Here is a 20,507-nt window from a genome sequence, read left to right as displayed (position 1 = left end):
TAAAATTACCTATAATGTTTAAGGAAAACGCATGTTCTCCGCTTACAATGAATTAAAACACTTTTCTTCTTGACCAACGATGTTAAACTTGTTTATTTAAATGAAACAACTCTATTAAAAATCTTAGCAGACTGTTTAACCCGTCATCTAAACAAATAGTTTGATCCAAAATATGCAAATTTCGATTGCAGAAAAGTTACCTGTTAATGAATGAATTATACTGAAATAAATGCGAATCAAATGTACCAAAAAAGCAATAGCGGTCTTTTCGTGCCGGTGAAGTATTTCGACCCCCATAGAATAATGACCCCCCCCCCCCCACCCCCGATCATAGTATTATGACGTCCAGATCATAGTACTATGACTCCCCCACGTGAAGTAAACTGAACCTCACGAAGAATATTGACTCCCATAAAAAAAACGAGCCCCGGTCATTATTCTATAGAAAAAGTGACCCCGGTCATTATTCTATAACAAAAGTGATCCCCAGTCATTATATTATAGAAAAAGTGACCCCTGGTCATTATTTTATAGAAAATGTGACCCCCGATCAAAGTACTACGACTTCCATATCACAATATTATGACTTAACCACGTGAAGTTAAATGAATTATAACGACTCCCCGGTCGAAATTCTACAGAAGCAGCACACTAATTATTACTGCCACTCTGAGTTGAAGAGAAAAATGTAGCATTCAGTACAAAAGTAAACAGATGTAGTTCAACCGAGCAAAGAGCATGATCGGGAGCTATTTAGTGCGATAGGTGGTTGTCCGTTGAGTGCCGTCGTCGTACTTCAGACAAAACCTGAAACGCCTGGCCAATTTATAAATAACTTCATTCATCCCATCGCTTCTGTTGTTCAGTTGCTAGCTATCCTAGGCATTAGGACTCTGAACTGTCGTACATCAGATGATAATCCACGCGACAGTCTGGATTATCTTTATTTTTACATGATAATATACATGTATATACACATGTAGATACTACAAACAAATAAACGCTGCACCAGATTCGTCGGCTTAGTAACGTTAAAGAGCGTGCGTCCAACTGTTGTTTTTCTGCAGATTTTACAACGGTTGGTTTTTTCTTTGTTTAATTTACCTGTAAATCAGATTATGTTAGAATTTGCACGAACGTCATCCACAAATTTGGCAGAGTTTCGGCTTGTGATGATACTAACGTTGCTTGACAATAACTTGACATTTGACGTTACTAAACACATAATCAAGGTCTTCACGTAGTTTATCGTCTTATACATGTTAAATATTAACGGTTAAAAGTTCAGATGCGCAGACATTTGACCACGAGGGCAATGGCACAAGTGGTTAAACATTCAAGCATCTAAACTGACATGCTCACAGAGATTAATGCTCAGAATTACACCGAACTACATTCATCTGCGTAGTAACTCCCAGGACGTCATGCGATCAAAGTGACTTCGAACATAATGATCTCAACGGACTGCGCGTACGGCTTGTTGTTGTGGAGATTTTTTCCAAAGTGTTATTCGTTCTTTTTAACGTTCAAAGAAGTAAGACAAGTCGAAAGATTTCCTGCGGCCAGAAGTTAAACAGACCAGAAATTGTTATTGATGTTTGTGTGACCATGCACAGTCTAAAAAGTAATTTATGGATGAAAAGCGAGCTTGTTTTTTTTATCGTACCATTACGCTTTAATGTTGGAAATATTACTCCATTCTACGTATTTTACAAGTAGATCTATGAAATATACATTTCCAAATAAGTATGAAATACACAGTATCGCATAGGAGATAATCTATTTTTAATCTAATCTAAATTTATTTTTATAGCTCTTTGGTATTTCTTAATTCTGAAAGTCATTGTTTTGAGTAAAATAACTATATTTCCCTTTTATGTATAACATAGCTTTTATCTCAACTGGTCACATTCATTGACTATTGAAACACTTTACTAGAGCCGTCACAAATGTGATTCATGCCGTTGACATAGAGTAAAACAACACAGAACCATAATCCAGGAAATTAAAGAGCATTTAAAAATCTCTTATGCACAACTAAGTATCAATATTGATCATTGCTGCAAGTTTGAATAAATTATATGAAATAATGAATGAGGAATTTCTCTATATATCATATAGCTCGCCAGCTATATTGCGAAAACGGCGTTCCATAAATGAGATAAACCACTCACATATCGGTAAAAAATCACGTGATATCACCCATTCCCCATGTGCTACACTACTTGTTGCATTCCAATATACCTATCATTTATACAAACTGTATATAATCTGTCCCTGTGTAAACGTAAGTATTGAGTAGTATTTCGTCCGGGTTTGATTCGTGTATAAACGAAATGCGACCTTTTGCAAATGCATGATCCTCTTCCGGATTCTATCAAATCGTGAATAGCTCTATGTACCATGGAAACAAAACGGAAAACCCAAATTTGGCATTTGAACCCTTTTGTAATATTTTTGAAGCGATACCTCCTTCACCTATTGTACATGAACTCAAAAAGACCAGTTAAGGTAAACCATTAATCGTTTAAATCGTGAATTTTCGGCTAATTTCAGTTCATTTGGTCCAATAACATAACGTCACAGAGCACACTTCTTCAAATAACGTATAGGCAGTCGAAATGCCTTCCTTGACGTTATGTTACAAAACCAAAATAAGTCGAAAATGCAGGATTCTAATGATGAATGGCTTATTATGATGTTCGCTGTTATCCGTAAAACCTCATGAATGTAATTACTTGTAAGAGTTGACGTGCAGTGTACTTTCTGTGCGATTTATGTATACATACATAGTCTTATGGCGAAAATAACCACTGCTACATACAATCGGGACTGATAAAAGAACCCTTTTCGTCAAACATTTTGTTTATTTGAATAAATAGTACGATGATGAATACGTCCGTGGGCAACAGCAGAACTATTTATTATGTAGAACTCAAACTGGTTACAATGTAATATGCGAATAATATGAGAAACTCTTATATAACACACGACGCGAAAGCTTGAACTTGTTGCACTAATCGTGTACGCTTAAACTTATACATGTATCAAAAAGTAATCTTTAATGTGAACAGTCATGAACAAGGACATGAACATATTATATTGTGAAAGAAGCACAAAAACGCTGCTGTTTTCACCGTTTCTTCTTGTTTAATGTTTATATATACTAGTATACGAGTACATTTAGTACTAGTTGAGTTTATTTTCAACATCTCCCCAGTCACAAACGAGATTATAGATATTGGCATCCACCTCCTCGGATAGCCCTCGCAATCCGTCGACGTCATACTTCACGTTCGTAAACGGTTTCACATAGACATAAGTGACACATTTGTCTCTTTTCCGCAGAAGGGTTTCGTCCTCATGGCTATTCACTAACGCCCCATCCAAAATCTCCTCTGTAATTAATGGGTGATTCCGAATTCTCACATATGGACGTCTTGAAAATTCCTCGCCATCTACATCTAGAACAGGAACAAAGTGATCACTTGTGTTTTGGATGAACATAGCCCTGTCGTTTGTATCATCATTCGTTAATCGTTTATATTCTAACCAGCGCCACCTATCACCACCGTATTTTGAATAAACATAAATGGTGGTTCGAGTTAGTGTTGCAAACGCAAATATTTCTACCTCTGTCCCCCACGTGTCACTGTTTGCCATCACTGAGTTGTCAAGATAGCGATCAACTGGATCAGGCAGGACACCTTTCATCACATTCTCATTTTCTTTCATATATATAACTATTGCTTGCCTGATTAAGCTATGATATGTCTGTACACCAAAAACGAGGTAGCTAAACGTTCTAAAGAGGCAATTACCGTCGCCACGCATGTTGACTGTACGAGTGGGCCGTACGTCACGTCGGACAAACCTATCAGGCCCAATAACGTACGAGTTTTTTAGTTTTGACTTAAATACGCTGGCCACCTGTTCCTGCCAGTCCTTGTTTACTGGTTTAACCATAAACGGTTCTGGTGTAGATGCAGATGCAGATGCTGTACCCTCTTGATGTAATGTCTTTCTTTTCTTTAAAGGGAGATGACGGACATCATTACTTTCTATATTTTCCGCTTTACACTCGCGGCCTTTCTTGACATGTTCTTTCTTTTCTTCTTTCGGCTCTGCAACAAAGTCTTTTTGACAATGTTCTTTTGTGTCTTTCTCACTAGAGTCATCCTCCTCAATCTTGTAAATCGCAAGCCTGTTTCCACTTACAGACGTCTTCAGTCCTTGAAGGAAATATGTTCCTTTTCCGCTTGCTTTTGTGATGTGATACGGCCCTTTCTACTTTACGTCAAGTTTTCCACCTTTGCGAGTGGCCTTTCTAGTATTATGCACTAGGACCTGGTCCCCAACTTTAAACACTTCATCTTCCGAATGTACTGCAGCGTCATAGTATTTTTTCTGTTTTGACAGCGATGTTTTAATGTTCATTGATGCCACTTCTCTGTTACACGACAGCTCTACAAAAGACTCGCATCTTTGTTGGAGTAACATGTCATAGTCGTCATTGTCACCCTCTGACTGTGGTACATTTAGTTCCACTGGTAGACGAGCCTGCCTTCCGAAAACAAGATAAAAGGGTGTTTGTTTTGTTGATAAATGTTTGGACGTCCTGTACGCAAATAATACATAAGGCAACTTCATGTCCCAATCATTTTGCGCCGAATCAACGAAGTAGACTAGCATGTTGCATAAAGTCCTATTGAACCTCTCGGTATGACCACCAGTCTGCGGGTGATACGAAGACGCTATTCTGTGTTCTATTCCAAATTGCTTGCACAGCTGATCGTTTAACTGGTTGCAGAATTCCCTCCCTTGATCTGTGATTAAAACACTGGGACATCCATGGGTCGTTATAAACTTCGTAAATACCCTCAGCACTTGTTCCGCGGACTTATCTGGGATTGGCTCTGCTTCTACCCATTTGGTGAAATAATCTGTGATCACTACGATAACCTTGTTACCTGAAAAACATTGAAACTAGACCTATCAATGAAGGTGAATAATTGCCCCACAACAAGGGCCTGTCATTGACATGCATGAAAAATAGGACATGTACATCTCAACTTTGCCTAATTACATTTAAATTAGTAATTATTTTAATGAAAGCTACATCTGTGAATATGAGATTGCATGTGCAAAACATTGTATAAACAAAACAGTACAACACAAGTTGTTACTTATGACCATAATGACAATTTAATTCTTGGATTCGTACGCAGATGCTGACCGACGTCAAAAACTAAACGTCATTTCTGACCTGCGGCGCTTAGAGGTCTGTAGTACATTTAAAATCTTTATATCATCTTTATTTATTTTTAGACCTATCGATATGAAACTATACATTTGTGTTGCTTTGTGGTTAGTGTTCACCTAGCGGAAAATTATTCTAATCGAACAAGTAGTTTTAATTTTACAAAACTTGTCCACGACCTTCTAAATAGTCCCTCATACATCAAAGCACTGTCGTGTGCCAGTTTTTCCGCTGTAAGGAAGTATTCGACCTCATAGAATAAAGACCACCCGGTCATTATTCTATATAAAAAGTGACTCCCCGGTCATTATTCTATAGACAAAGTGACTCCCCGGTCATTATTCTATAGAAACAGTGACTCCCAGCCATTATTCTATAGAAAAAGTGTCTCCCGGTCATTATTCTATAGAAAAAGTGACCCCGGTCATTATGCTATCAAATACTCGTAGGTGACCCACAATCATAACTTTAAGACTTCCATGTCTTAATACATGCATTATGACGCCATAACATCATAACGATGCAAAACGAAATTGACCGTCGTAGAATAACGACTACCCTTTTGAAATTCTACAGAAACAAATGATATATTCCAAAATATTCCCAAACAGCTCGAGAAACGAGTGGATTGATACGTGACGCGACGTTAAGTGACATGTGATGTGACATGCGATCCACATGTCGTTTCTTTGTTAGTGTAAAATTCTTCTAATAAGTACACGGCTTTCTTAGTGTCTGCTTAGTTAGGATGTCACGCAATACATCATGTCATCATGCACTGCCAAAGATGAAACAATATTTATAGCAGTGAATATTTCCTTATTAAATTTAAAGTCATCTGACATAATAAACTTTTTCATTAGAACAATAGCTTTTTTTTACTTTTATATACGTATATCGTGAATGAAATTCGACATGGATGATGTGCGTGCATTAAAATCTACGTCCGATATTCATGCATAATAGACTAGAAGCCCCGGGGGCTTGTAGTCTATTATGCATGCATATCGGAAGTAGATTAGTGAATCCGAAATACCACCTACTTTTTAGGGCGAATCCGTAATACGATTTAACAAACAACCAGTGATATAAAATGAGTGTCCGGCATACTTATAGCACATAGCACAGGTTTTGCTTTGAAATGGTCCAATATACCTCGGGAAGTATACTCTTGATCAAAAGCTATGTTTGCAGTGACAAATTTACAACTAAAGGAGATAATAATGTCCAACCATAACCAGCATATTGTTTAAAGCCCCGTTTACATGCCACATTTGATACCCGGTACTTTTGGACTATTAGAGCAAAAGAGCAAATTTCTTGGCATGTAAACGGCGCAGAGGGGGGTATCAAAGGGCTCGACCCGTTTATGGTCGATTTTCGCCTGTTCCCAAACCGCAATAAAATTAATATGTGGAAAATCTGCAACTTTTTCTGATTCAGAATATGGTATCTTTTTTAACTTCAAACATACCAGTTACGTACAACGACATTTAGAACAAAGACACTGAATATTGTTCGCGACGTCGAATTCGCGCATATGCTACGTCGACGTTATTTACCCGCCATATATATATATATACATATATTTATGTGACACAAAGTACATTGATTAAACGTGTATGCGATATGGAAAGCGAGCGAGCGCATGTGTGTGCGCGCGAGAGAGAAAACTATTTTCCTTGTGAGCCGCTATTGTACTTACTTATTATGAGTTATGCCGTAGTTGTAAACAGCTTGTGCAGCTTTGTTTCAATTAATAGCATAGATCGGAATGAACAAATAGCGAGATTTACACACTTGCTGCACCAATAATACTAAAACATTTTTCTACTATATGCCCGTATGTCTGTTTGTTGAGCCTGCATAGATACAGATAAACACATGTAATTGCCGTCAAAACAGTTATAATTTAAGACATTTAACATAATTCAAGACATGAATGAAATGTACATGGTCTTTAATTGCCGATTCGACGCCAAAAATGATCGTGCAAATCATGCGTTATTTATGAATTCCCGCGCATGGGAATGAACACCGAGATATTTCCTACAGAATATTATACATTTTTCAAAAAATCGAAAGCTTTTCCACGTTTCGCCCACAATGAAATTTTAATAGATTAAATATTTAGTAATATTACATACTTTATGTAAATTTCGTCGTAGGCGACGTAGAGAAACACCTTCAAATTAGCGATTGAAATACCGATTTTGTCCATTTTTCTGACGTTTTCGACTTATTGTGATATCCTGATGTCACACGGTTCACCGACGACGTTCTTGACGTTCCGTCGGCACAGCAGATGTTCCAAGGTTATAATTAATCTAGTTGCTTTACAATATAGTGAAAATTAAAATTTCAGTAAAAAACAGGCACAATGTGCATACAAAGCAGGTCGAGCCCTTTGATACAGGGGTACTTTCCTACTCCAGCTCAGACATGGTGCAAATGATTTGATACCGGGTACTTTATTTGATATCGGGTACTTTTTTCGTCATGTAAACGCGTCCCAAAAAAGTACCGGTATCAAATTTCTATCATAATTATATGGAGACAATGTAGAAACCTATGATTCGTTGAACTTGAAAAAACCTGTCAATTCTGAATCCTTAAAATTTTCAAATATTTGCTCTTATAGTCCTATTTCTTAAAATGCATGTGAACACCCAAGGGATTAAAATTAGATACCGGTATCAAATTTTTGCTCCAATAGTCCAAAAGTACCGGGTACCTAATGTGGCATGTAAACGGGGCTTAAAAGTGTAAACATCGGCACAGTTTCTCTCAGACACGTTCTAAATGCGTTTTATTAATTGTTTAGGGCCGAAATTGTCTTTTTTGGCATTTTTCATCCAAACCCGGACATTTTCGTCTGTTCAAAATAATATTTTTCTACAAAAGTAAATCTGGAATACGTTTTACGAAAAAAAAAGCGAGTCCCGGACAAGGACCTCTGAGTTCCGAATACCGCTTTAAAAATGGCCTGAATCCCGCGTACGAAAAAAGGGGGTTAAGTTTCTCTTTTATGTGCCGTCTGAGTTCACACTTTGTTTTCCTTTGACCAAGTGATCGCAAATCAATGTAGGTCATCTACTGACAATGACAAATAAGCTTGCCAAGTTGAAAGATCCCAGACGAAAGGCGTTTCAATCATTTTTCAACATAGGGTCACCACAACCTTGACCTTTGACAGTCATTGGACCTCGGCAGGGTCTATGCTTTCCGTTGATGTAGCTAAGACCTATATTGCGGTAGCCGAAAAGCATAGATACAGATCAGACTGCGTGGTTGTGTGCAGGATCTATGCATGTCGCAAACACCTCCAAAGGCTTATTTCTCATGACGGCTCAATTTTAATGTAGTCGAGCTTGCATTAGCCTCATCCTCATACATCAGTGGTTTGTCAAAGTCCCAGACAAACGGCCGTACGCGCAGTCCGTAATATCAAGTTGATTTGCGCTCTGGGGTACGAGAATGGCATTAGCCTATGATCATCACACTTTGCACATTGGTCATGGTCATAAGATGGACCCTAGTGATATAAAGGTTGGTGGTTGGTGGGTCAAAGGTTGAGGTCATAGTGACCTTCGATTGAAAATTATATTTCGTTCATTTTTCGGAGAATGATTGGTTCTAGTATCTCAAATTTAGGTGGCCTTACTAGTCATGGTCAGTAGATGACAACATTGTATCTGAAATTGGGGCGACATACACATTCTCATGATAATACTTGTTACCTAATCGGAGGGTAACGGGGACTACTACAAGGCCTTGAATGGGCATATCCCTCCCTGCTGTCAATAAGTTTACCTTACTTAAGACAGGCGGGCGAACCTTCAATGAATGGTAGAAAGCGTCCGAGATTAGCGTTACTTCTGCTGCGGTGTCCACCACAGCAAAAGTATTTATATTACCCACTTTGATCTTAATCATACAAACTGAAGCAGATTTTAAATGCCTTATGTTAACGTTTCTTGTTTCCTCTAGACCGGAAGTGCATGTCTGGACCTCATTTGGTTCAAGTTGGGGGTTGGACCCAACTTCAAATTGCAGGACTTTTCAGTCAAAGAATCAGACTGAGGGCTAGTAGACATCCTTCTCACTAACTGAGGAGACTCTTAAAAGGTAACTCTCCTGTCGGATGGAGATGGAGTTCTTTTGATCTCAGGGCAATCTTTCTTTAAATGATCTCCATTACAGTTGAAACATTTCATGGGTAATTTGGGTTTAGGACAATCTTTAACTAAATGTGGCACCCCGCAGTTGAAGCATTTGATTTGGTCCAGACTAAGCCTTCGGGGACTTCCCAGTCTGGGACTAAATCTATTTGGGCTAGACCTAGCTGGGGAAAGAGACCTATCAATCTTAGCATTCAAAGAAAACACAGCATCCAACAGTTTTGTTTGATGTTGATTGGCGGACTGCTGAAACTTCAAAAAATTTTGTTTGGCCATTTCTTGAACCTTGAGCATACTTTTCATGAGCTCGGGCAAGGAAGGCTCACTTTGGTCAATAGAACTAGATTCTGGAGTCCTCTGAAAGGGTGGGCGATCGGATCGCCGCGGTAAGTCCTCCCGGGTAGCCGGATATGAGGAGACTGTTTACGTGAAGGAGAATATGAGTTTTCTGATGGTTTTCCTTGTAAAGCAAGGTGGGTATACTGTAATATTTTAACCCTATTAAGGCAGGCCCTTACTGAGGTCAAGTTAAGGTCAAGTACTTTCTCGGCCATATTCACATCGGTCATGCCATAGCAAAATCGGGACACAGCTTGAGATTCAATAAAAAACTCATCAGCGCCAGGGAATACCTCCAGAGCTAATTTGTATACTCTGTCGGCCCAATCCTCGATGCTCTCGTCAGGGAACTGAGTCGCAGACTGAAATCTTATCTGGTAACTCACTGGAGGGGTGGAGTCACCAAATCTTTGTTCTAACTCTGTCAGAATATTTTGAAATGAAAGGCTGGATTTACGGCTGGAGAGATTTGAGTAAAACTCACTAGCCTTTTTACTCAAACTTAGTTCAAACTGAAACTTAGACTGATTATCATCCCACCCTTCAAACTTTGCGATTTTTTCAAATTTTTCGCAAAAGGAGCGCCAGTCTAGGGATGTGCCATCAAACTCGGGCAGTTTAGGCAACTTAAACTTAGATTTAGAAGGAGTACTTAGGTTTGGACCACTAAATCTAGGTCCAGAGTTATGTAACTCTGAGGTATATGTAAAAGCTGTATAATTAACTGATACTTGTGGTGTTCCCCCAGGGGGCATGCTCTGACTCCGAAAGGGCGCTGGATTGGCCATAGGAAGTTGCATTGAAGTAGCAGGGGGGAAAATTCCTGCTTGAACCGGAGTATGATACCCCACCAGCGCAGACACCGGATATGGTAATGGTGCTACGACAGGTAATGTAGATGGCGTAGCTGGGTACATCGACTGATTGGAGGTAAACCCTCCTGACTGTACATTGGATACACCGAATGCACCGGTGTCGGAAATGACAACTGTGTTGTTACTGGTAACACTGATGGCATAGTACTCGGATATGCCGACGAAATGGAGGGAGGTCCCCCTGGATGTACACTGGCTGGGAACGCCGAATGTACCGATGTCGGATAAGGCAATTGTGTTATTGCCGGTGCGACGCTACTTAAATTTGATGGCGGATAGGGGAGAAAAGAAGTCTGCGTGACGGCAGACTGTAATGAGTGAGCATTGATCATTGGTCGGGTAATTCCGGAGAGAGTATGGTGCCCAGAGACGGGATAGGGAGGTGCTAAGTGTGCGGTCCCCGGGTAACCCGGGGGCACTGATGTGGAAATCGGCTGCTGAGCAGAGAGATGAGCTTGCTGAGCAGCACTTGGGTAGCCTGAAGGTATACTTGTAATTGTTGAACACACTGTTGTGGTCACAGGGTACCCTAGCGGTACCGTAGGAGCTAGGGGTACGGCAACTGGGTACCCTGAATGTACCGTGGTAGGGTACGGTAGCTGTACAGTAGAAGGAGCTGGTTGTGAAACCGCTGGGTATTGTGACGGTACAGTAGTCAAGGCTAACCAGACGGATGCCGGGTGTCCCGGAAGTGCAGTCGTAGTGTGCGATGCCGGCACATTAGTTGGAGCAGACAAGACGGGTGCCGGGTAACTCGGAAGTGCAGTCGTAGTGTGCGATGCCGGCACATTAGTCGGAGCAGACAAGACGGGTGCCGGGTAACCCGGAAGTGCAGTCGTAGTGTGCGATGCCGGCACATTAGTCGGAGCAGACAAGACGGGTGCCGGGTAACCCGGAAGTGCAGTCGTAGTGTGCGTTGCCGGTACATTAGCCGGAAAAGATTGTACGACTGTTTGAGGAATAGTTTGTGCAAAGGCATGATACGCTGGCTGTGGCATTGAGGAATGAAATGTAGGATTAATATAATGAGAAATACTTGTAGTTGAAATCCCTCTAGAATCAGCAGAACTATCCTGCATATTACTGGAGCCAGGGTACGCGAAATGTACACTAGTGGGCCTTTGATTGCGAGACGCAAGGTAAGTTGGCTGTGCACTATTTGGTGTAGTATAGACAGGCTGTGCACTATGGTTCGAAACCTGACCTACTGTCGAATTTTGATAAGAAAACTGAACATTTTTCAGTTGGGCATGCGCAAGAGTATGCTGCGATTGAGAGTCACTTCGTAATTGAGGATTAATATCAAATAGCGGAGACCTTAATTTATCTGAAATGTCATTGTGTGACAGGGGTCTTAAACCATCGTGTGACAAAGGTTTGAACTCATTTTGTGCGCCATCTGAAAAATTGCCATGTGACCAAGGCTTCAAATCGCCCTGATAACCACTGTGTAACTGAGGCTTTAAATCACCATGTGACCGGCGTTTGAATTCACTCTGGAAGTCACCTGAAGAATTGTCATGTGACCAAGGCTTGAAATCGCCCTGATGACCACTGTGTGAACGAGGTTTCAAATCATCATGTGACAAGGGTTTGAAGTCATCATGTGACTGAGGTTTAAAGTTATCCTTCGGAATAGACAGTTCTGGCTTAACCGAAGGGGTGCTTGTATTTTCTATGATCATCAGATTTCCCTGGGGTTTAAACGGCTGGGTGCTTGAAACTGTGCCAACTGTTACATGTGGTTTTGAACCATTTTTCTTTTCATAGGGGCCATATTTTGATTCAGATCTATCAGCCTGTAACTCACCCCCATTTGAATTTGAAAAAAGGGCATTAGTTTGTTCATTCCTAAGCCTACATAATTCAGAAATCCGATCTAAGCCGGGAATATTAGCATTGCTAGAAGAGCTAGTATGGGCTAATTGATTTATTTCAGTAACATGAGTACTACCCGGGTGTGAAACATTTGGTGACTGGCCGAACCAACTATGAAATAACTGACTAGAATTATTCTCAAAAGAATAACTTTTCGGTACTGAATTGTCAGTACTTTGGTTAGCTTGATTGGTGAAGGAATTACCTATATTTTCTTCAACAGAACCTACTGGAGGGCCAATTGGGCCTGGCGGACATGAATATTCTGATGAAGAACAATGCTCTTCATATTTTGAATTCACAAATTCCTCAAACTCATCAATTTCCTTCTCATGTTGTGTATCATGGGCACCTTCTTTATTTTGTAAACTTGATGTTGAGTTTGAGTGAAAAGACTCAAACTCAGATGGCAGGAGCACCTCCCTTTCTGGGCCTGGCAAATTGGGATTCGGCTCAAAGTCACAGAATTCCTCTATGACCGACCTGTTCTTGGAGCCCATGTAGGCCAAAAAGACCTCTTTTGTGAAATTTCCGAAATCTTTTCGGAAACATGCCAAATGCTTGACTGTCGGGGGCCCATCCCCGGGACAAAACAAGCAAGGACGTCTGGGTCCACAAAATTCACCGATATACGGCCAATATTCATCTTCCTACTGGAACAAAACAATTTTCAAAAAGGCAATAGAAAAATACAGAAGAATACAGGCTTTTCAATCGAGATTTTAAATCGAGATATTTCAATCGAGATTTCCCGAAACAGTTTCAGTCCCGAAAATTTTCAGCCTGTAAATTTAAGTGTCAGTCACCTAAATTATTTTCATAAATCCTCCTTCCTCCTAAATCGAAAGAGGATGAAATTTTAAATTGTAAGTAAATCACCCACAATAAACTATCACGAAGTGCACGTGAACAAATGGCGGTATCAAAAATTGCCAATATCACAAGCAAAAATTAAATTTAAAAAAATACAGGTAAGAACAAGCGACAACGCCAATTGTTGTCTTAATAAATGTCAAAGGCATAAATTTAATTATGACTGTAGTACATGTGCAGGTTTCTACATACCGTTTTGAACGCACTGTTGTCTACAATTTTGCAATGAAAATTTATTTATAAGTGAACGTGATACACGGTCGTATCCCTGTCTTTTAATTTATTGACACATATAACCTGTCTATCTTTTTGTGAAAGCGGAACACATGACATTTATGAACATGTCCCTGAACTTCTCTTGCATACTTTTAAAAAGACGTGTCAATATCCATAATTTGTAATCATAAAGCATTGCATTCTAAGTTATACATGCTAGATGAAACAAGATAATTAAAAGAGTGTTAATTTGACATTGATGATTCATGTAGTCATGGCGCAAGAGATCAATCATTGGCACAACACAAATTCTACCTGGTGTTTATTAATGTACCTGAATTTTACCAGTTATGCAATAAGCTATCTGCGTAGTTAAATCCTTAGTAATAGTCATTTCAATCAAACATCAATCTTCTCAGTAAAAATTACAGGTTTGTTGTAAGTTTTCATAGGTATTTTTATTTGTACAGGGAACAACATGGAAATTAAATAAAAGTTTCAGAGAAGTTTAAACAACATGATTACAATAAGATGAAAGCAAGATACCTGTTAAATGATATATATCCACTCACATCCTTATATTTAATTTAGCATTTTAGGAACTATCTCTAAATCAGGTTTACAATCAAATGCTTAAGAAAAACGCTGCACATAGATAGGTCACTTCCATTTCGTACAGTAAAGAATGGCATAAGTTATAGAAATGTGACAGCTTTGTAAACACAATAAAATAGTTACTTATTTTAACTGTAGATTTATCTGTTTAGTTGGTGTTTATATATAAAATATGTATGTTGTCATCACATTTTCGTTCCACAGAAACATATTTTAATCTTTCTTTATTTAACTTATCTTTGTATTGATTTGCAAGCATTTGGCTACATGTTAGCATGATCAGATAACTGATATAAAAGTTAAAATGATTAAATTGAATTTAGGAAGTTATGGTTATCAAAACAGTAAATTTCAATAATAACAGAAATAGAGATACATGCCATCATGCAGTAGTAAACAGTTCAGATGAAAGGTATTCTAGAGAGGTTTATTTTTTGATTCCACTTAGGACGGCATTTATGAGCAAACAACGCTTGTTAGTTCTAATTATAAGAGTGGCATGACAGGCAGTTTAATAGCTTATATGATTCATACGCTATATGAAATCAGGGTTTTTTCAGTAAATATTAAGTGAGCCTGACAAAATTGTATCCATAGAGTGCAATGTCTATACAGTGATAGTTTAAGGACAAATCAGCCATTTAACGTGAGCATACAGCGCATGTGAGTTCTCGTCCGTTCACGTATGGTGGGCAGTTAAGGGAACCACATTTTGCTTGTACAAAATGTAAAGTGTATCCACTGCGGTTTTCTACACCTCCGGGCTTTGCTTCAGGACTTACATCCATGCAAAGGTATTCGCTAGCAGCTGAGTGAATTGCACGTCCAGCAATTAAATAACCACTATATTCTCGCTTGTATTCATTTGGGCATATGTTGCTTCCAGGAACCATCAGTATGTCATTTCGAGGTACATAGCAAACGACACATGGAACATCTTGGTCATGCAGATAATTCCAAGCACTGTAGAGCCATGTTTCGTACTCGGCGCCATAGACATATGCACTTGATTCTACTTTAGATGTGTATCGTCCCCATTTTGGTTCTTTGGTTAAACATAAGGCATTTGTAGCCGCTCCACTGTGACTGTAATGTGATCCACCCATGTAACCATCATATACAAGACTTGCGTGACTTGGACATGCTGTTCGGCCCCATCGTATATAGGTTACTCCTTCAGAGGAACGTTGCTCTTTTGATGTACGGGAATCTACAATAGGATAAATATTAAATGGCAATCAATATCAGATAATAAGTTAATTGTAAAGATTCTCCACGCGATCCAAAATTTCAATTGCTACAGGTGTGTTTATTAGCAACACGTATACTAACTTTTAAAAATTAGATAATTTTCCACAGATAATGAAGGAATATTGGTCCTTTACATTAGTAGAACTTTAAATAACTTTAAATATTTTTAGAAAAGGAGAGAAACTGCATATAAACTTGAATTCAGCATCATAACAGGAGAGTTAGCTTTGACGAAAGTACAGTATAGGCGGTTATATATTAACCGCTAATAGGGAGTGCTTTGATCGACGAAACTGAACATGAAGAGGCTTGTGACAAAAGATTTATAAATAGTGAACTACATTGATAATGGCTCTTCTGTCTTTATCAAATAGCAAAGCTTGTTCAAGACATGTAAATTTAAAGTTCGATTTTTTTCCCTGAAAGAAACTAGCCTGTAGTTATAATCATGTATTATGAATTATAATATTTTACCTCACCTTCAATGTCCTGTGCAAGTGATGCAACTTTCTCTTCAAGTTTAACCAGTTTCTGAAATACATGGTATTCGCATTCATTCTGATTACAACATGTCCCGCTTTGAGTACAGTCACTTACAACTTTCGGAATAAATACTAAAACGATCATAAAGAACACCAAATTCCGTGCCATTTTTCTTAGTTTCAAAAATCTCTTTACACAACATATGCGTCAATGTTCAGCTCTCCGCATATTAAAGGTTCTTTGCCATATAAGACATTTTTTATGAAATTTAATACAAAACTGAAATACAATGTTTATAAATCTGAAATAGTTATAAATGTAAGGCGTGAAAACATTGTGTGAATCATACACACTTTATACTTCTTACTGTAAGTTTTTGAAGATCAAGCAATGGATATAGTAGTATCAAGGTCATTAGAACTACTAAAGTAACTGAAGTCGATGATTTTAGAGTTTGAACATATTTTTTCAACACATGCCTCAGAGATACGCGTTAATTATCTTCTAGAATATTCAAACACAGTATATATTATAATTTAACGTGTTTTTTTTTTTGTTTTTGTTGGGTTTAACGTCACACCGACACAAGTATAGGTCATATGGCGACTTTCCAGCTTTGATGGTGGAGGAAGACCCCAGGTGCCCCTACGAGCATTTTTTTTAATTACGAGCAGGTATCTGAGTAGAACCACAGACCTTCCGTAAGCCAGCTGGATGGCTTCCTCACATGAAGAATTCAACGCACCGAGGGAGGCTCGAACCCACATCGGTGAGAGACATGTGATTTGAAATCAGTGACCATAACACTCGGCCACGAATCTCCCACCCCCACCCCACCCCATTTAACGTCTACTGGAATACTGCAATATCTGCAAATTTAATTATGCAGCAGTAGCGCTAGAAGGGTTGAACTCGATTCACAAAGATAGGGAAAGAATATTCCCGAGTAGTAGGAAGCTCCTGGTTGTCGGAGGTGTAGTGAATAAAGGTGCATCGAATAAAATAAGAACTATATTGATTTACATATTTAGTGTACAAAATATTGATGTAAAGAGCTAGTGTTATTTCAATGTCCTTAATTTATTGAGACTGGCAAAACCAATATTATTTATAACGAGACGCGTCCTTTAACAATGTTTGTTTAAACAACTAGCTTAAACGACCAGATTGTATACTGCTTTTTTACAATGTTTATTTATTTTTCTTCCTTCTGTCAAAATTTCTTATCCATCCTTTGTTTCACAAGCACAGACACAAAACGGATTTTATCATTTAATCGTGTAAGCGTAAAATGTTAAAACACGCAATAATAATAAGGCTATTATTTCATGTTAGGACTTAAGTAAAATTTTGAATCATGCTGGGTCAATTATCTCCTAAGATTAATAGCTCGGGGAACATATCCATGTAAGTTCATCTATCATTATAATGATTTTATTGATAGTATTATTGCAAATAAAATTATGTTAAATTTAAACAAAATTCTAATTAAGATCTATTTACCCGGAACTGCCAGTGATAGATAGCATCCATTATTACAGCAAAACACGGACTGCTTTTGATAAAGAACGTCATCCAATATAACATGATGTATCATAACGCCAGTCTGTGTAATTGGAGAATGGGTCAATATAATGTATCTTTCACAACAGCAGTTTAATGTAGCTGGCAGGCTTTGCTCGCAAAAGTTGCCTCGAGTGAAATATTTCTGGTCATTTTGGGATCATTGTATCTGTTACATTAACCTGTAAAGCGTAATACCTTAATGGCGTTGTTAGAGGCATGAGTGTTGGGGGTGTTGTCTGTCACATTACCGATCAAGGAATGGCTCAACATACCGAGACCGCTAATATGCAGTTTATCATGATGTGTTTCTCTACACTTCCTCCATAGGCTTTCTGAAACGCTTTAGACGAAGTATGTTTTAATCAAACAAGGTTGTGGTGCTCTGTAAACTTTAGACGGTGCAAGGGGGCGTGAGAGGTGTTGCACATTTCATTACCTCTCACAAACAGACTCAGTCAAACAGTATCTGCAATTATTCAGCTTGGTTGCATTCTATGCTTCCAATGGATCTTTTTACGCATTTTATAATCTAGTTTTAGCTCACCTGTCACGTAATGACAGGTTGAGCTTTTGTGATTGCCCTTCATCCGTCCGTCCACAATTTCTTGTAAACAAAATAGAGAGCACATTTTGCAATTAATTTTAATAAAACTTGCAAACAACTTGTATTGGCATAATATCTCGGATCCTTTCGAACACTGGCTAGATCCCATCATGGGTTCTAGAGGTATGGCCCCTTAAAGTGCCAAAAGTTGCTATTTTGGCTTTTGCAGCCATATAGAGACTTCATTTATGGTTTGATTTAATACAAACCTGCAAAATATCTTTAACAACAATAGATCTTGAATTCTATGTTAAATCCGGCAGATCCAATCATAGGTTCCGCAGTTACGGACCCTGATTGACCCCTGAAAGAGCCAGAATTTGTTAATTTTACCTTGCGAACACGATAGAAGTGACATTTTACATTGGATTTTAACTACACTTACAACTTTAGTCACAACGATATCTCGGTTCCTTTCGAAAACCGGCTAGATTCCGTCATGGGTTCTAGAGTAACTGCCCCTGAAAGGGGAAAAATATTCTATATTGGCCCTTTAGGCCATATAGAGGTTTCATTTATGCTTTGATTTGAGGTTGTTTACACTCCAGGGGGCACATTTTTAATTCTATCTTCATAAAACATGGTCAGAATGTTTGTTATCATAAAGCCTCTGAGATTTTGAATCTGGGTCATGTGGGGTCAAAACCTAGGCCACTACGTCAAATCAAAAGAAAAGGTTGTATACACTAGAGGCCACATTTTTGCTCCAATCTTCCAAAACTTTGACAGAATGTTTGTTTTTTATGAAATCTTGGACAAGTTTGAATCTGGGTCATGTGGGGTAAAAAAATAGGTCACTAGGTTAAATCAAAGAAAATGTTTGTGTACACTCAAGAGTCCACAAGGTCTAATCTTGATGAAAAATGATCAGAATATTTGTATCCATGAAATCACTAGGTAAAACATGTTTACACTGTTATGGTATGTCACTCACCTAGGGCCATCTTGGCCCTATTGTTTAGTTTTCTCTTTAAGAGAAGCATGTCTATCTAGAATCTTATCATTTTTGTATTCAAAAAGGTTTACAAAATCATTCATACCTTCACAGTCAACTGTATTCCACTCAGATTAATATCAAACCGAAAGTCACTGCTGTACTAAAGATATTGTTTTAACATTTGGAACTATTTTGACAACACAGTGATCAGTAACAAAAGGACTAGGCTCTCGTTTTATTAACATGTTGCTCCAAACTTATGGCTAGAGAGAATTCTTAAAGTCTGATATTGCATGATGTGTAAATCGAAGCCCCCATTAACATAAAGTCAGAGTATTGTAGAAGCAAGTCTTAGAAGTCTGCAACAAACTGACTACTTGTCGATAAACCTGGAGGTCTCATAAACACCAATGACACGTACAGTGGTATATTGAAAATCTGTTTCCATAATTATTCCATACTCAAAACTTCGAGAAGTGCCATCAGATAACTTGTGCATGTTAATTTCATTCCTAAACTCTATTGCAATGACTTCACCAATTTTATTCTTACTTTTTGCGACATTGATCTGTTGCCATACTGATTAAGATTGGATGTTTCATATATTAAAGTTGCTTATCGTCAGAGTACCACATCTCTGCTAGAAGTGCAAAGTCTATTTTCTCCTTTCTCAAATACTGGCCTACAAACGAGTCATTCTTTATAGCAGACCGATAATTAAGAGATAAACTGGCCACCTCTCATTAAACAAATTTGGTTTATTGCAAATTTTAGAATAGATCAGCTTATTTAGATTTGCACCATTTCATTGATAACTTGCAAACGTTCTAGACTTGGGCTTAAGATTTTTTTGATAAAAGGATCTTTAAGTAAGCGTAAAACAGCCAAGACCAAGCACAATTTTAGAACCAAAATACTCACCTTGATTGGAAGTTACCAGAATTATTAAAATGTTATTATTGCCTTTAACAACACGTGCTTCAGAGATGGCATACCTTCCAGACGTGTTAGAACTACAGAAAATGTTTAAAATACATTGTATAGCTGGTGCATGTGCTGGTACATGTAACGGGAATACTCTAAAAATACGAAAGTTTTAACATCAAAAAAATGTAAATTATCTAATCTACGTCAGTTGGTAAATATTATGTATTTGGATACTTTTCTGCTATTTTGATGCTTTGTTATCTGATTACACTACTTACCAAAATCTGAAATGAAAAGCGAGTCTGATCTCACAAAGCTCAGTAGCATTATAATTTGAAAGTCAATGTGTTACACGTACTTGTTGGCTTACTAAATAGTTTTAATGAAAAAAAGGCATACTTTAAGAATGGTGATTCATGTAACTAATTTAGCTGAAGCGACTTGAATTGAATATTTAACAAAAGCAGCCGCTTCTGATACGCTAAGATTACTCGTGTTTTTT

The 20,507-nt window shown here is 38.2% G+C and overlaps 2 protein-coding genes across 2 annotated transcripts; both read right to left on the bottom strand.

Moving 5' to 3' along the window:
- Nucleotides 1–10,660: 10,660 nt before the first annotated feature.
- Nucleotides 10,661–13,033, bottom strand: LOC128548129 (uncharacterized). Its single transcript, XM_053522528.1, has one exon. It carries the CDS (start codon nt 13,031–13,033, stop codon nt 10,661–10,663), a length of 2,373 nt encoding a protein of 790 aa, XP_053378503.1.
- Nucleotides 13,034–13,691: 658 nt separating this feature from the next.
- LOC123528161 (uncharacterized) lies at nt 13,692–16,170 on the bottom strand. Its single transcript, XM_045307899.2, has 2 exons — nt 15,968–16,170; nt 13,692–15,447 (listed from the first exon to the last, which is right to left on the bottom strand). Exons 1-2 carry the CDS (start codon nt 16,137–16,139, stop codon nt 14,879–14,881), a joined length of 741 nt encoding a protein of 246 aa, XP_045163834.1. The 5' UTR covers nt 16,140–16,170; the 3' UTR covers nt 13,692–14,878.
- Between the last annotated feature and the right edge of the window lie 4,337 nt (nt 16,171–20,507).

The sequence above is a fragment of the Mercenaria mercenaria genome, chromosome 14 (assembly GCF_021730395.1).
Source record: "Mercenaria mercenaria strain notata chromosome 14, MADL_Memer_1, whole genome shotgun sequence".
In the NCBI taxonomy this organism is placed as follows: Eukaryota; Metazoa; Mollusca; class Bivalvia; order Venerida; family Veneridae; genus Mercenaria; species Mercenaria mercenaria.
Note: the sequence above shows the minus strand (reverse complement) of the source record. Positions and strands in the feature narration are given on the sequence as shown.